Below are 17,116 nucleotides of genomic sequence, written 5' to 3'. Positions count from 1 at the left end.
AGTGGCGTACGTTGAGTCGTCGGGGCCCCGGGGCAAGACTAAATTTTGGGGCCCCTTTCATATTTGGGGGCCCGTTAGATACAAAAAAAGTACCTGTACGCCATACATTTTTTTTTGTATGGCTTATACATTTTTAGGTTTATTTTAATGTTTTAATATGTTCGTAATGCACTTTGCACTTTTTTAGCTTAGAATTGATAGTTCTTGGGGCCTCTGTTCCGAAGTAATATGTACATGTACATATTTGATTTTCCATCATCAAACATAATTTTTTTTATTGTTGGGCCCCTGAAAAATTCATTTTGGGGCCCTCAAAATTAAATATTTAGCGGCCCCTAAAATAAAAATTTTTGAAGCTTAGAATTGATAGTTCTTGGGGCCTCTGTTCTGAGTAATAAATACATATTTGAGTTTCCATCATCAGACATATTTTTTTTATTTTGGGGCCCCTGAAAAACTAAAATTAAATATTAAGAGACCCCTAAAATAAAATTTTTTTAGCTTAGAATTGATAGTTCTTGGGGTCTCTGTTCTAAAGTAATGTGTACACATTTGATTTTCCATCATCAAACATAGTTTATTTCTTTTGGGGCCCCTGAAAAATAATTTTTGGGGCCTCAAAATTATCAAAATTAAGTGCTTAGAGGCCCCTAAAATATAATATAATTTTTTTGGAGCCAAGAATTAATAGGTATTGAAGCCTCTAATCAGATGTAATATTCGGTGGCATTCCGTTTGTGCATTTAGTTTTGTGCCCTGATGTATTTATGTTGGGGCAAAAAAAAAAACAATTTTTTTTAACTTAATTTTTTTTTAAAGTACTGAAGTAAAGGCATTTGAGGTCCCTGCAGGGCCCTGGCTTGAAGTTGTTTTTTGCTTTTTTGGGGCCCCTAATGTATTATTTGTGGTTGCAAAGATTTTTCAAGTAATATTTTTTGGGGCCCTAAGATAAAATTATAATTTTTCTTTTAAAAAAGCAGTTTATTTCCTTTTGGAACCCCTGGGGTAACCTTTTTATCAAATCAATATATATTATGTGGCTACATTATACATTACACTGAATGACATAATTTGTCTCCCTTGTATCCGAAGTGATTCAAACTCATTTTAATTTACTTCGTAACTCAATTTATGCTAACAGTTTCCTTCTCTGCATTGTCTTCAGTGGGGGCCCTAAGGTCAGTCGGGGGCCCCGGGGCGTCGCCCCGCTTGCCCCAAGGGAGTGTACGCCCCTGGTCTCAAAACACATTTCATCGAGTATTACTTGCAAACACAATTAATTTCAAGATGAATGGTTCGTTTTTTTTTTCTTAACAAATTTATAATGTAATACTCAATTTTTGTGGTCAAATACATATATAAGTAAAAGGTTAAACTTAGAAACTTACTACCATGAAAAATGTCTTCTCTTGTATTCCAAGCACAATACTGCCATTTAATAGCTTTGGGGTTTTCAAGGCACGTTCCAAAAAGAGAGAGAAGCTTCATAATGGATGTTATCAGAATTATTGCTGCTCTGGTGTTCTGGTAGGTAGTATGCGCGTTCATTGTATAAACGTGCAAAAATATGTAAGTATACACTGTTTATGGCAGTCATTTTATTATGTTATTGCATGGAATATTCCGTTAGCTGGAGTTATTAAGTGGATGATGGAGAATACCAGCTGTTGATTGTTTTAGTTCAGTGGAAAAGTAATTTCTGGTACTTCTCGGAAACAGTTTTTTTTTTTGCTATTAATTTAGCTAAATCGACTATTAGGTTATGTTTGTTATTCAAGAAGATGATGATTGTCAAAATCATATATTCGATTTCTAAATGTTGAGATGCTTTTAAGAATAAATGATATCCTGAAGCATGACACTAGTGATTGAAATCACAAAAAAAAGGAGACTCGATTCCATGAGAATCACAAAGAACGATTCATATTAAATGCATAATGAGAAACTTTAGTTATGAAAAAAGAATAACACCTCCATTTTTTAAACGAAATGTTACCAATTATTCCCTAATTGACAAATCAGGGTTGCCAAATGCAAGTTTTTCACAATGACAGGGCAATAGCAGCATTTAACAATGTAATTTTTTCAATTAAATGATGTTTTGATTTAAACCATATGAATTTAAATCTAAACACATTTGAATTTCGTATCAAGTTTATTTAAAAATAAGAGAAAACTTTCATTTTGATGGATACGTAAATGATGCTCCAAATTAATCTTGAACTTTTGTATGCTAGGAATAAGTTTTCCGTAGATTTTGACTATACTTTCATTGAATTTTGTTGCTGGAGGAAACTTGCTAAATTGTAAAGAACATACAAAAAGTAGATTCTTATGCAAAAATGTTTCTAGGTGCATGTTTATTTATTTATTATTTTAAAATCAGCTTCTTGTTTACTGACTGTTTTCATTTATCCTGGTTTTCTTTAATAAAGGATAAAGCACTGATATTCAATATTCACATGTATCTATTCTCATCGCGGACCAGTTCAAGTGATTACTTACTTCTTATGTAATATTATAACTTCAAGGTAGGCAATAAATTTTTTTTTACCCAAAGGAAATGTTTATGAGCCATTTACGGTCCAGTTTGAAACTGAAGATAAAACATCATCTGCTGCAGAAAGCAGAATAAACAACTAAGAATCATACGTGCTTTACTTTTTGATAGGCTGAAATAAAAAATTCCAAATTCAAAGCAGATATCAAGTAGGCCAGGGAGTTGGGTGCCTACATTATATTATCTGCGAGAGTGCTACAGATTTCTAATCCCTAGTTGTAACATGAATTACGTGTTCATCCGAAAAAAAAGTATTTATTTATTTCATCAACTTTCATTTGATTAACAATTTCTGTATATTTGGTTAACTATCGACTAGGGTAAAAGCGGGTGAGATGGCATACCTTTTTTGTTTTTGTCATATTTTACAAAGTAAACCACATTTCATATTTCTAACAATGCAAAAATGTTCTATATTCAATATCCAACGTATTATTTGGTTTACAGAATTTTATATTTTAAACTTATATTTTTAAATTAATATAGAAAAAAAGTTTAAAAAAAACCATCTCCCCCTATAGGGTGGGTGAGATGGCGCATGAGTTTGTTTTAGGTTTCTATTGCCAAATTCATTGCACAAATGGTTGAACGATGTGAAGGAGTCAAGCACCAATGCATGCCATATAATAGATTGCAACTAGTCGTGTTTTTCATAAAATTTGAGCTTGGCTGAATTACTTAAAAAAAATATTTTGAGGGTGATATGGCACATGCTAATACTATACTCAATTGAAAAATTCTTGTACGGAATGCGCCATTTCACCCGCAAAAAACTGCGCCATCTCACCTTTTTTCGCATAATTAATATTCGTAAGCACCCATAAAAAACAGATAGAACTAGAGCTCAGATTTTACGTGCAATCCATAACTTATACTCTCTTGTTTGTATTGGTGTATCAAGGGCATCTAAGATCCCAACGACTCACAAAATATCGGAACAAAAAAAAGAGTGAAAAAAAAAAATTCGAAAAAAATCATCACATGATTTGCTTTCAAATTTTTTTTATTTTTTGTATCAAAGACAAAGAAACGAATACTGGCTACTTCGATTTAAAATATTTAAAGAAAGCTAAAAATATTTTTCATACATTTTTAGAGCAATAAATGTAAAAGATATTTAAAGTGCGCCATCTTCCCCGCCGCGCCATCTCACCCGCTTTTACCCTATCTCTTGAGCCAGTTCCACCCAGGACTAAATCAACGAAGCTGAGTTCAGACCCTTTTTTTTAATTTGTTGAATAGTTTGATATTCTTCCTGTTTTTTAATGATTGTTTCGTGGTTTCCTACTTAAAAATCCATTTAAGACAAAAGAAACAAAAATATAAATTTTAAATAATTAAAACAGAACAAAGCTTTGAGCAATTCTTGAGAATATTATTAAAACCAAACAAAAAAAAAATAAATTGAAATTCGTTGGTGCAGTCATTGAAAATGTGCATAATAAATACAGTATTTAATTTTGTTGAGATCCTTTAAAAATATCCTTTTAATTTATGCAAACCAAAATATTTATAGTTTTCACCTCGAAAATGACTTTTCTTTTTTTTTGTATTAATATTAAATAATAAATTCAAAAAGCATTTATGTAAATAATTCAAAAAAAAAATAAATTCAATAAATAAATTACGTGCTTAATAATATATTTATATATTTTTATAAAAGTTCAAAAAAAAGTTTATGCCACAAAATAAACAAACCAACCAAAAAAAATAAAGTTCAATTTCGATGCATATGTGTATTTACATTTAATTTTTTTTTTGTATTGAAACACTTACCTCACAAGGTGGCGGAGCACTCCTGTACGAAGGAACTATTTTAAAGGTAACAGAACCACGAGCTTCGCGCTACAAATGAATTAAAAAAAGAAAAAACGAAACAGATGAAATTTTATTCTCTTTGTTGTTTTTTGTTTGTAGACACACAAATATATTTAATGAAAAATAAAATGAAACAAAAAAAAAAAAGAAAGATTCCCAACAGCAGCCAACACCATGGAGGCGCACATGAAACAATTTAAAAATTAATTCATTTCAATATTGAATGAAATAATCGATTTAAGGAACAGAGGCAGAAACAAATAATAAAAAGGAAAATAAAAAAAAAATAAACAATGATGATACAAATCTGTAGAGATTTTAACACCTCGGGCTTTTCATGGAGAGAACAAAAAAATTAGATTGTATTTATTTTATGTGTTTTTTTTTTAAATACCGGAATTTGCTGGAACAAAGAATTTAGAAAAATATTTAACGTCGGGAGTGAAAAATCCTAAACGACAAAAAAAAATTATAAAGCAAACTGACATGATAATGCCATGCTCGAGGGGATAAATATAGATTATTACCCAGGACTGGATTAAACTGACAGATTTCTGAGATTTGAAAGAAAATATAAAAAAAACTTAAAATTTAGAGAGTACGAGTATTAAATGTGTGTGATAAAAAAGAACCAATATTTTTTTTAGAAAGGGGTTCTCTTTTAATTTTTTTTTAATTTTGACTTCAGCTCCAGATAGAAAATAATTTGAACCAATGATGCCATAATTTTTTGTGCTAAGTTTTTATTTTAAATACTATTTTTTATAATTCATTGACAATATTTCGAAAATTGCGTTAAAGGTCTTCTTTTTTGAAAAATACTTAAGAAATGTGGTCTTAGATTCCTTAAAAACGTGGCATTTCATTTGATTCAAAAGAAACAGCTGTGGTACCATAATACAACCTTGTGGTTGTACTTTAAATAAATAAGTTTCGAGTGGGATAAAAAGCAATAGGGACACTGACTTAAAGAAAAAATAGAGGATACAATATGAACAACAAACCCACCAAAAAAAAGTCAAAGGGAAGAATTTATGGTCTGTAAAGAAGTTCGAAAAGACTGATGACAAAATAATATAAAGCAGCACAGAACAATATGCCCAATGAAAAAGTGCCTGAATCAAAATAGGTCTTGCTGAAAAATTTAAGCTGTACATATTCTTTTTATTTTGAGAATGTACTACACAATATTTGAACTTACGCGTTATAATTTTTGCAAGTTTCACAAGAATGCAATTTGAATGCAAATAGTCACTGTAATAATAATAGGAGCATTTTAAGAATATAAATAATCTTGGAAACCGAATCAATAAAAACTGGAAAATTTAAATGTTATTTTTCCAAGTGAAATATTGAAAATGGTTTTAAAGTGATTCAACACCTCAAAACCACCGAAGATTGCAATTTTATAACAATTTTTATCTTCAAGCGAGTTCAATAAATGATGAAATTTTTAATTAACAGTTTAAATTTAATTTACCAAAAATTGTGGTCTTCATTATTATATACAAAATCCAGGTCTTCATTATTGCTAAGCCACTTTAAAACCGCTGACCTCTAAAAGGCAAATAAATGCAATCCAGCCATGAAACCCAAATCATTAATTCAATTCACCTTTTTCAAACTAATTTATCAGATTTATTAAATGATGTGGTTAATAAAAAATTCTAATAAATTCATACCAAACCCACAGCAGCAAAAAGGTTGTCAAAATATTTTATCATCCTTCACGCATAACATTTTCAATTTTATCAAAAAACAAAAAAAAAAACAATTGAAATAAATGGTATTGTCTTAATTGGAGTAAAATTGTTGTTATTCGTTCAATCAATAAAATCTAATGGCGTGTGGGCAAATTGTTTCACAATTTGATTTTTCGCATGAAGTGCTGGTAGCATTTTGTGATGCCAATAAATTTTTAGAAAACAAATGAATAAAAGTGGTTCTATTTCCTAATGAAAATAATCACATTAGAGTCATTTCTCTCTAATTTTTGATCACAATTCAACGAGAACAATTGATATTAATTGACTTTTATGTGAATGTGACTGTTTTGTTATCTAAAAAGGGTATTCCCATAAATGTATACATTTTTTCAATTTTTAATTCGAATCGATAATTCAACAAGTTCAATTTGAATAATTGAGAAAATTCTACTTATTTGATGAATTTCAGCAGTAAAAATAAATTTGTGTTACAAAATATCCATTTGAGATACAATTTTATAAAAAAGGTTATCCAAACTAACTTTGTTCCTTGATAACTTCCAAGAATTCATTATGTGTTTTATCAGAAATATTCTAAATAATTGCAGTGTGTATTTACTTTTCAATAGAAAATTCAAACCTTTGACAATATTGAAGTCAAAAACAGAATAATGTCAAATCCGTTTGATTGATTTACTTTCAGAATTCAATTCTCTTTATTTGTCGATATAGCTATATTTTTGCAAAAGCAGAAATGTCGATCAATTTTTGAAAGTAAAGAAATGTATCATGAAACATTCTAACCCTTTTAATAGAGACTTCAAAGTTCAAACCCCACCCAATCTTAGTTTGGTTATGGGCCTAACAGGTGGTCCCCATATTCATCTCTCTCAGACATGACAGATTTGCTTAACTACCAAGAACAAATAATTTCATTTCTATGTAAACAGATTTTCTTAGCCATCAACAGAAATATGCACTTAATTACAAAATATTCGAACTTTAGCCCTTTTGTATAACAACGACAACAACAACAACTGGTAAACAACACAAAGTCATATTAAGGTCGATACAAATGTGTTTTGGAATTTCTACTTTTGGTCTTTGAATTAATATTACCCTTACCCAAAATAGTAGCCAGAGAAATGTCATTATTTATCTTGAAATACCAAAACGAGTGTGTTAAGCCAAAGCTATTTGCAAAACGTAATCATTTGTTCTTGAATTCCTACAAACAATAGGAACATGATACAGCTACCTTTACATTTCTGCGGCAGCTTGATGATGAGGACCTAATCTCATTTGTATGCATTTTGAATGCAAAATGTAAGCAAGTGTAATAAATCAAAATCATTTTAAACAAAGGAAACAACTTCAATTTAGTTATTCGAAATGCAACTTTAACTTGAAAAAATTAACGAAAAATAGTCACCATCGATGAATTAAACGGGGCTATAAATTCTATGACAAGGAAAAGATCGAATGTATGGGAAACACTTTAATGAGGCGAAAAGACATGGATAGTGGAACAATTATAGTCACTCTACTAAGTTATTTAATTACAGCAAGGAATCATGAAGAGAAATAGCTCTAAAAGTTTTTGCGAGGGTATTTTATAAACTTTATCCACAGAAAGACTACAAAAAGTACCTATAAGCTAAAGAAAAGACATAAAATCATTAAATCTTCGAAAGTTTCTAGAAAAAAACGTGTATTAGTTAACTATGTTATAAAACAGGTAAATTAAGAGAAGTAATGGTTTAATTCATAATCGTTTCACTTTCCGGATCATAAATAATAAAAACATGTATTTTTAAAACAGTTATCATTTGAGACTTTGTTAAAAATATTTAAATCAATGGTCCATTTGATTCACTTTTATGATTACAAAAATCGGGTATTCATGCATTTTCTTAAGCCTAAACGATAATAGTCCAACAAAATATGGAAATGATGAAAAGAATTAAATTAAATTAAACTGGGTCCTATTTCACCAAGTTACAATCACGAGTAATTTTCACAATATTTGTGAAAAAATCGATAAGTTTTGTTTTACCACAAAATTGTATACTTGAAAAGCTACAATTTTAAATTTGCGAAAAAAATCTATTTTCGTTTCAAGTTTCTTGTGGGTTTCTGTTTCACCAAACAAAAAAAAAAATTACAAGTTTCTATTTGTTTGTGAAAAGTTTCTACAAGAGTCAAGACGTGTGTCATTTTTGATACAAATTTGTAAAAACCGTTTTTATAGTGATTCAAGTTTTGAAATGGTCGTACGCCGAAGGCCATTATTATTATTTTTAGAAAGGCTGTATATTGTGTATACAGGGTGTCCCAAAAGTAATGGATCAAACGAAATATGTTGATAGGCCAACTTTAGGGCTCTCAGAATTTGGTAACTTGTTCATCCCAAATCCTTACGGTTTTCGATTTAATGCAGTTTTTGTGAAATTTCGAAAAATCCCGACTTTGCAACAGTATTTTGCTTCCTCCGCTCATAATTGATTTTTGTTTTTTACAATTCTTTCACTAAAACATTGATTAATAATAAGAAATAATTAATTAATCAAAATATTTTTCATTTCAAACGCCATTTTGTTGCAAATAAATTAACAGTTAACATGTTTTATAAAAACTCAATTTCTTTCTTTTATTTCAGAGCAACACCCTGATAAAATTTGTATGGTACGGCACTGGTTTATTATTTTGAAAACTTGCCGTGTTATTGCAGTTTTAAAAAATGTATAAAAATTTCCAAAGTTGAAGTTTGAACTGAAGACTTTACAATTTAAAAGCAGCAAAACAGGGCTTTTCAGAGAACGATAACAAAGAAATTTCACAAAAACTGCATTAAATCGAAAACCGTAAGGATTTGGGATGAACAAGTTACCAAATTCTGAGAGCCCGCAAGTTGGCCTATCAGCATATTTCGTTTGATCCATTACTTTTGGGACACCCTGTATGTTATTATACCTAAGTCAGGAATGTAAAATTATCAATTGAAAAAAATCCATTTGAAATAAAAAAAAAACAACATATTCATTGCAAGTAAGAACAATTTTCGCTAAAAAAAATATTTTAAAAAAATTTGCATTAAAAAATTTGTATTGCAGCTGAAAAATATTTGCATTTGAAAAAATATTTATTGAAAATAAAATAAAAATAAATTTGTATTGGAAACTAAAAATATTCTGCATTGAAAATAAAAAAAAAGATCAATGCAAAAAATACAGGCGAATTGAATACCTTTTCCTTTTTGGAAGTCGGTAAAAATTTTTAATGCACACATTTTGCATTGAATTTTTTTTCAATGCAGTAATCTTTTCACTTGCGATAATATTTTTTTTAATGGAAAATATTTTTAGTTGCAATAGGTTAAATTTTTTTGTATTGCAAATATTTTTGAGTGGCAATAAAATTTTTTTTTTAATGCAAAATTTTTTTATAAATAAATATTTTTTTGTTTTTCATTTGTAATAGAAAACAAATGAATTACAAATTGGTATAACATTTGTGTTTCAAATCGAATGAAAACATCACAAAATATTTATTTGAACATTTAGGTATACTGGCCTTTTAAATGTGTAAAAATTCGTTCTATTTTGATCAAAGAAGCTTTTATAGTGTTTTTATTTCGTATTTGAATAAGGTTTGCATATTTTTAGTCCTTCATTGCTTATATAATTTTATTAATTTTCCTCAGTATTAAGAATTTTGTTGGCATTTAAAATTTTTTTTTTATTTAATCAAACTACAGTATGACATTTTTTCGTTTAAAATAGGGTTGCCATATAAGAGCTTTAGTTTTTAAAGTGGCAATTTATTTTATCATATTCTATATAAACTTATCTTTCATTTGAAAATAATTTTAACCCGTATCCTTATGAGTTAAGTAACTCGACGGTCACCCCTGAGACTTTAACAAGCCTTACAAGTTTGTGAGAAAAATTTCTTTTTTACAAGAAAAAAATATAATTGGTGAAATGGTAATTCTACAAACTTGTGGTTTTCAAAAGTTAGTTGGAATTTTTTTTTTTCAATAATCACAAATTTGTGAATTACTTATTTGTACTTTAAAACAGAATTCATTTGTACTTTGTACTTGTGATCTACAAGTTACATATTTGTGTAAAACACTCTTATAAAACATTTCGGACTGATTTGGACTACAGAAAGTTAAAACTATGAAACTTCAAATTAATACCTATTTTCTTGCGTCGAAAGAGTTCATGCTTTTCTTGCTTGTTGTCTTCATTAAAATATAAACATTATGCATTGTTTTCACTATTCCAGAATCCAGGAAGAGCAGGGAAGATACTTATTAAAAAAGGTTGGAACAGGTTAACATTTTATTTCGCCTAATTGCATCGAAAACCCCAAATGCTTCAATGCAAGGATTGTGGATATCCAAACATAAAGGGCAAATAAGTTTCAATTCCCAAAAATACAACTAAAATACACCAAACTACCTCTTTCCCAGATAAACTTTCATCCTTATTGTAAAGGGAAAGTACCTATATTCAAGAAAACGATACCTTAAAACCTTATTAAACAAAAAAACAAACAATGAACTTAAACATCTGTGTTGCAGTTTTGAAGCAAAGAAATAAAACAATAACCATCTTCAATGCGGTGGGGTGCATTTTAAGAAACATTTTTTTACGTTGCTTTATTATCAACATCAAAATCTCAAAACATAACTTCATATACAACTGCAAACTTTCTAACTTTAACTGAGATAGTTATTAATGGTCTTTGTAGAAGAAGAAGAAGAAGAAGTAACAAGAAACCAAAACAAAGAAAAAAGAAGAAGAAAAAAGATTTTCCAAGATAATTATACCAAAGAAACAAAGGAATACTGATTGAGTTTATGCGCTAACAAAACTAATACAAGTATTAAACATGTCCTCGCCAAATATACCGGATAGCTCCTCTTTAACTTTCTTCGAGGGCAAAGTCTAAACAAAGACCATTAAATCCAAACTATTTATCCGAACGACACGACCAAGACTAACAAAGACGCACACCCAAACTCCATAAATGATTCCAAGTTATCTCCTGCGACGTAGTTTTTCCTTTTTTTTCCTTCGAGATATTATTTCCCCATTTATATGGCCAAGTTCCAAAAGTTATTCGAAAACTTTCCGAAAGGCCAAGAGACAAACAAAAAACACATCTGCATTGCAAGCGTTTAATCGCCTTCACTAAACTAAGAGACATGTGACGCAGAAATTGACTTTTTAGGTTAAACAGTTTTCGAATTAAAGTAAAAAGCTAGTGGCAGCAGTATTTCTTCAAAACTCCGAACTTTTCTTCTGCGACAAGGAAAATAGTTTGACAGGATACGACACTATAATTTTTCGAACAAAAACATAACTCAATAGCATTTGTAAGAGAACTTACCAGCATTCGTTGTAATTGGCCAACGGATTGATGTTGCACTGGTTGGCCATTAATTTCCCGAATCTCATCGCCCACATGCAAAGTTGCCTGGCGATGTATCATACCGCCATGCATTATCCTAGCTACAATACAGCGTCCATCTTCGGTCATTTTCAAAGTTATACCCTGCAAAGTGAAACAGGAAGTAAAACCCAAAATTGATTAGAATTTTAGTTGATATAAAGTGATGGAGAGAGGCAAGATAGAAAGTTTATTACAACATAAATCATTGAAGCTTAAAATAGGAGGGAGGAAAACTTACCATTGGCTCATCGGTGTTCTTCTGGAACTGCACCAAACGTACTCTGGTCACATGCTGCAGTTCGCCACTGTCAACATTGTCGATGTCATCACCATTGATATAGGGCGCTAGTGGCGGGGGTGTTACCCGTAAAGCCTCGTCACCGTATACCTCTCTTGCGACAACGTCATGCGTGTGCAAAAGAGCCTGAAATGAATATGAAAATTGTTAGAAATCATCATCAGCAGTTGTTTCTAGTGAAAAATTTTTAAAGAAGTTAATTATGGAGAAAGTTTTATGGATTTTTTTCTTGAAACAGTATAGTGGGAGACATTTTTCAATAATTTCAGAACTTAAAAAGTTGCAAAATTGGTTTTCCAATAAGAATTATGAAATACCTTTTGTAGAAAATGCAGTTTTAATATCTAGATTAGAAAAACCACGCAGTTTTAGAACTAAATGATATGATTAAATTTTATTGGTTTTCAAATTTATTCGATTAATTTTCGTTACAAATTGGATAGAATGTTGTAAAGGTTCATTTTTTTTATCAATAGAAGCATTTGTAAGGTTAACATCAAAAATGTATCATAGAAAAATGTTAATCAAAAAGTGGTTGTCTGTAAAGTCGGTTTACGGAATAAATCCATGTCCATATTTTTATATCACAATTTAATACATTCTGAATGGCTATTTTTTCACATGTCTGTACGACATCTACAAAAAGAGCTAGAATTCTTTGAACCCAATCAATTTTCATAAAAAAATCAATCTGTTTTATATTTTAACACCATTAAATTCAATTTTTTAAATGACAACCTATAATAAATTTTATATCATCTGCAAGCTTATTATTTCACCTTTGATATGACGCTTCAATTAAATTTCTACGATGCCTACAAAAAAAAGTTAGAATTTTTTAAAGCCAACCATGTCGAAATTTCAAACTGAGATTATGGTCCTTACCACACGTGTGGCTGGTCATCGGCAACAGATCTAGACAGGTGTTATGAGCTATTTCTGCAGTTTTTTAATTTAACATCGTGTAGCTTGTAGTGAATGTAGCGTTATGTGTGATATATCAAGTGAAAGGTAATATTATCAGCCATGCTCAATAAAGTTAAATCAAATTTGTATGTGCTCTAGATCAAAAGATAGAACGTGTTGAAAAATAGAACTTTATTTTACCGTTATCTCAAAATTGTGAATACGAAATAAAAAAGGAGGTGTTTTTCAAAAATGTATATTTTGAAACGCAGACTCCTAATTTTTTTTTCATATCTTTTGAATGGCATTTTTCAAATTATCAAAAAAAAAAATTCTCCTATAGGTAGTTTATTTTTAATAACTGCAATGCTCAAAATTTTAGGTGGAACGGGAGAAAATAGCGTCACTTTTTCGTGGATTCTGTCATGGTTCATCGTTTTATAAGTCGTTATCACGTCAGCAATTATAAAAGATAAAGACGGTTCTCCGCAGATTTTATCTGAAGTACAGATAAGAAGGTTGAAATAACTCTCCGTTTAGGTATATCGAATGGATCAATTGAGGCAATCTGTTCACGATTTCAAACTACCTTCATGTTTTTTACGATTTTATTTTTGCGTTATAATTTTCCAGGTTTTCTTACTTTTTTTGTCAAAATCAAGGTTTTATAGTTTTAACGAGTTAACCTTTGTCATAAATATGCTTTTAACAATGTGATAAATTCGTCGGATCAAAAAATGTTACCAACAAATAATTTTCAACGTGCAGCGGCGGGCTTTATAAACGCTTTCTGTGTGACGGTAGAATTTAGCACAATGTGCTTTCTACAAAGAAGTCAAAAAGCCTGATTCTGTTCCTGGAAGCGATATCGTAATAAGTTTTCTAAGTACTCACTATCAAATCAATGACTTCTTCTTTTCAAAGAAGCATCGTAACTAATGAAAATCATCAATTGAGTCCTGACCAAGTTGTTAAAGTTCTTTGCATCAAAACATTCAATAGTCAAGGTCAGCTCTCGAATAAAGATATAAAGAACGAAATCCAAGAGGTCAAATTTGATTAACAGAACTCTTCCTAACTCTCTCTCTCTTTTGTGGCTTAAAAAATTGTCGAAAAATATATCTATTTATTATTTATCAATGAATTTAAGTTCTCAAATCCTAGAAACCCAATTTCTGAACTTGACAGCCATTTCCAGTTTTTCGGTTGAATGAAACTACTTTACTTTCGGCCTTAACATCAATTGGATATAGCTTCATTTGCTGCTATCGACATTTCTGAAAGGAACTAATTTGACAAAGGAGAATACTCAATTTCATATAATTTTCACTGTTTTATTTGTACTTTAAAATTCATAATACTTGTGGCGTCAATTTAGTAGTTCACCCATATAATATGCTACTGTTTCCTCTCCTATTTTCAAATGCTAAATTTCCTCTTCACTTCCTTTTTTACTGGCCAACACGAGTTCATATATTAATGTCAACTAACCTCAATATATAATTAACTATGTCCGAGTCCTTTTTATACAAATTCTAGGAAAGTATAAAGCTGAAAATGCGTCCCCAAAAGTTTTTTCCAATTTACAGGAGAAGAATAAATTAAACAACCAGTTACTCCTCAACTACACTTGTGTGTATGTGTTTTTTTGTATGCCACAAATATTTTCCCATTTTAAATACCTACCGAAAAAATGCCCACAAATTAAGGATGAAAAAGTCACCCAAAACGGGATAATGCATTAACATCCTTTCTACTTATCTCCGCTAAAGCCTCGTATAAAAGGATAATGTTTTAGGTTTCCACAGGTAAAATATACTAACACGAAAATTATCTTCTTTTGGGTTTTCCCTTTTGGCAAACTCCAATTACACAGGATCAAAAATCCAACATGCCACTTCACCATCCAACCGACCAACAGTGGCGTGGACATTATTTCCACTAAAACTTTCCTTGCCCTTACACTCAATATTTCACAAAGAGCTTTTATCTAGCATCTAACTGCAGTGCAGTCCTTGGAATATCTTCACACTTCAATGTGTTTTATTACATACAGGACTCCCAGAGGACATACCTACACAGAGCGACGGAAATTTGCAATTTTTTTTCTTTTTCTGTCGAGTTTGTCTTCTAGCGCTTTAATCGTTTAGGAAGGAAATATAATTTTGGGGAAATTTTTTGTTGTTTTTTTTTTGTGTTTTTATAATTTGAATCCTTTTGATAACTGCAAACAGAAGCAGAACAGAAAAGAGCAGCTTAGAGTCCTTAAGCGCTTCTTTCTTCGAGAAGAGGAAGGATTCAGACAAATTTATATTTTTTCGGAAAAATTGGTTAATTGAATGAAAATTCTCAGAGATTTTTTTCAGAAAATTCGTGTATTTTTCTGCTTCCTTTTGCTTTCATTGTTTTGGCAATTGCAATGTGAAATGTTTGGCTTTTGGCCAAATGTGTTTTAATTGTACGTCACACGGATTGCTTTTCTCTTCCGGGTTCGGCGGCGATGAGGGTAAACTCAAGCATAAAATTGCAGCTGTCATTTAAATTTTTTTTTCTTATTATTTTTTCGTATTAAGAACAAGGACGATATTTAATTTTATGATATAAAATTTCTAATTTAACTTTGTTGGATCTGATGTCGCTTGAAACAGTTTAAATAATTGCCAGTTCAAGGAGTCAATTCCTAATCTTTTCACGAATCAGTAACTCCAGGCAAAAAAAAAAGGAAAATCTTGTCGGTCAATTCCAGGAAATAAAGAAAATGCTTCTTCGTGGAGACATGTTTTGAAAATCTATACTTTTTTCTTCTTCTCCTTCGATTCTCAGCTCAGGTTTATATTTATTGCTCGCCGTTTACCTAATTTATATATCGCAACAGAGCAAAGGACTCTGTAGCAAAGACAACTCGTTAATCATTAAGGCTGTGGCGATCGAACCCACTGGCAATATAGATGATGATAGCAATATAGCTGCCGTAAGTATTTGAAAAAAATAGAAAAAAAAAACAGCAAAACAAAAATAAATGAAAATGATTACTCAGCAAATTGTTAACCATTTTTCTTCTGCAGACGGCACAGTTCCACGGATCATCATTATTATTGAAGTTGAAAGAAAAAAAAAGTCAATTAAATGTTTCTCTTATATAGCAACTTTTTTTCTCTCTCAATTCACAAATCAAAAAGGATAACGATTGTGAAGTAAAACAAAAAAAAAAAAAAAAATAAATAAAACAACCTTCCATAGAAAATTATTGAAAAATTTTTACCAGATGGTGTCCTGTGGAATATGAATGTTTTCTCTTTTTATTGAATTCATTCGGTTATAATTATCACAGGCAATAAAAAAAAAATTAAATGAATGTTAAGAGCTGCGAGTAAATCGCCAGAGGGAAGAAATGTGCAGCATCGAAAATAGATATTGCAGACAATTATTTTCTTGTTGAAATAAATGTGATAAAAATTTAACAATAAAAGTCAGTTACATATTGGTTTTCCCAATAACTCTATTTTCACTAGAAAAGGGTTTTGTATTTCTGTAGTTTGACGACTTATAGCCATATCAATAGTCGAATTTTGTTGACTAAACTTCAGGGCGAAAAATTTCGAAAATCTTAAATATTACCGAAATTAAAAAAAAAAAAAACAACGTTTACTTACGAATAGTTCAGCCAATAAAAGGAATTCGAAAAAAAATGACGACAGTAAAATGTTGATGCATTTTTAGAACGGTTGAATCTGAGTGCAAACCACAGTTTGTATCATGTTTGGATTTTTGGGGCGTCCTCCATATTGAAAACGCGTAACTATCAATATCTCAAAAACGACTTTCGACACAAAAAAAAAAACAACATGTGTGCAATTTATACTTGCTAGAAATAAAACCTTAAAAATCATTTTTCTTGCAAAAAAAAAAAATCGAACAAATCTACCTCTTTTTATTCCATCAACTTTAAATCTTAATATGACCTACAATAAATTTTATACCATCTGGAAGCTTATTGTTTCAGCTCAAAATATTTATATCAACCATGTCTATACAACACCTACAAAAAGAGCTATAATTTTTCGAACCTTATCAGTTTTTATCAAAAATGCAAAAAAAAAAAAATCGATCTTTTTCTCTTCTAACACCATTTAATCAATTTTTTTCTATGACAACCTATAATATATTTTATATCGTCTGAAAACTTATTCTTTCACATTTTATATGACGCTTCAATTATATTTTTAGCATGCTTACAAAAAATGGAAGAATTTTTTAAAGCCAACCATGTCGAATTTTTTTGCTCTAGATCAAAAGATATAACGTGTTTCGAAAAAGACTTAAAAAATTTAAATTAACTGAAATTGCACAATTATAGTTTAT

General features: G+C 30.1%; 2 protein-coding genes across 4 annotated transcripts in view; both read right to left on the bottom strand.

Moving 5' to 3' along the window:
• LOC129913355 (scaffold protein salvador) overlaps nt 1–2,297 on the bottom strand; it is a 110,410-nt gene extending 108,113 nt beyond the window's left edge. Inside the window, exon 1 of the mRNA XM_055991979.1 lies at nt 2,279–2,297. The gene's annotated coding sequence lies outside the window, so the exon portion shown is untranslated. The remainder of the gene's footprint in view (nt 1–2,278) is intronic.
• LOC129913354 (peripheral plasma membrane protein CASK) overlaps nt 1–17,116 on the bottom strand; it is a 426,424-nt gene that overhangs the window by 41,031 nt on the left and 368,277 nt on the right. For all 3 annotated transcript variants that reach the window (XM_055991975.1, XM_055991976.1, XM_055991977.1), the window contains exons 15-17: nt 11,789–11,974; nt 11,488–11,652; nt 4,337–4,405 (exon numbers count right to left, since the gene is read on the bottom strand). In XM_055991975.1, coding sequence (XP_055847950.1) covers nt 4,337–4,405; nt 11,488–11,652; nt 11,789–11,974 — 420 coding nt within the window. The remainder of the gene's footprint in view (nt 1–4,336; nt 4,406–11,487; nt 11,653–11,788; nt 11,975–17,116) is intronic.

Source organism: Episyrphus balteatus, chromosome 3 (genome assembly GCF_945859705.1).
Source record: "Episyrphus balteatus chromosome 3, idEpiBalt1.1, whole genome shotgun sequence".
Lineage (NCBI taxonomy): Eukaryota > Metazoa > Arthropoda > Insecta > Diptera > Syrphidae > Episyrphus > Episyrphus balteatus.
The sequence above is the reverse complement of the archived record's forward strand: the minus strand, read 5'-3'. Positions and strand labels throughout refer to the sequence as shown.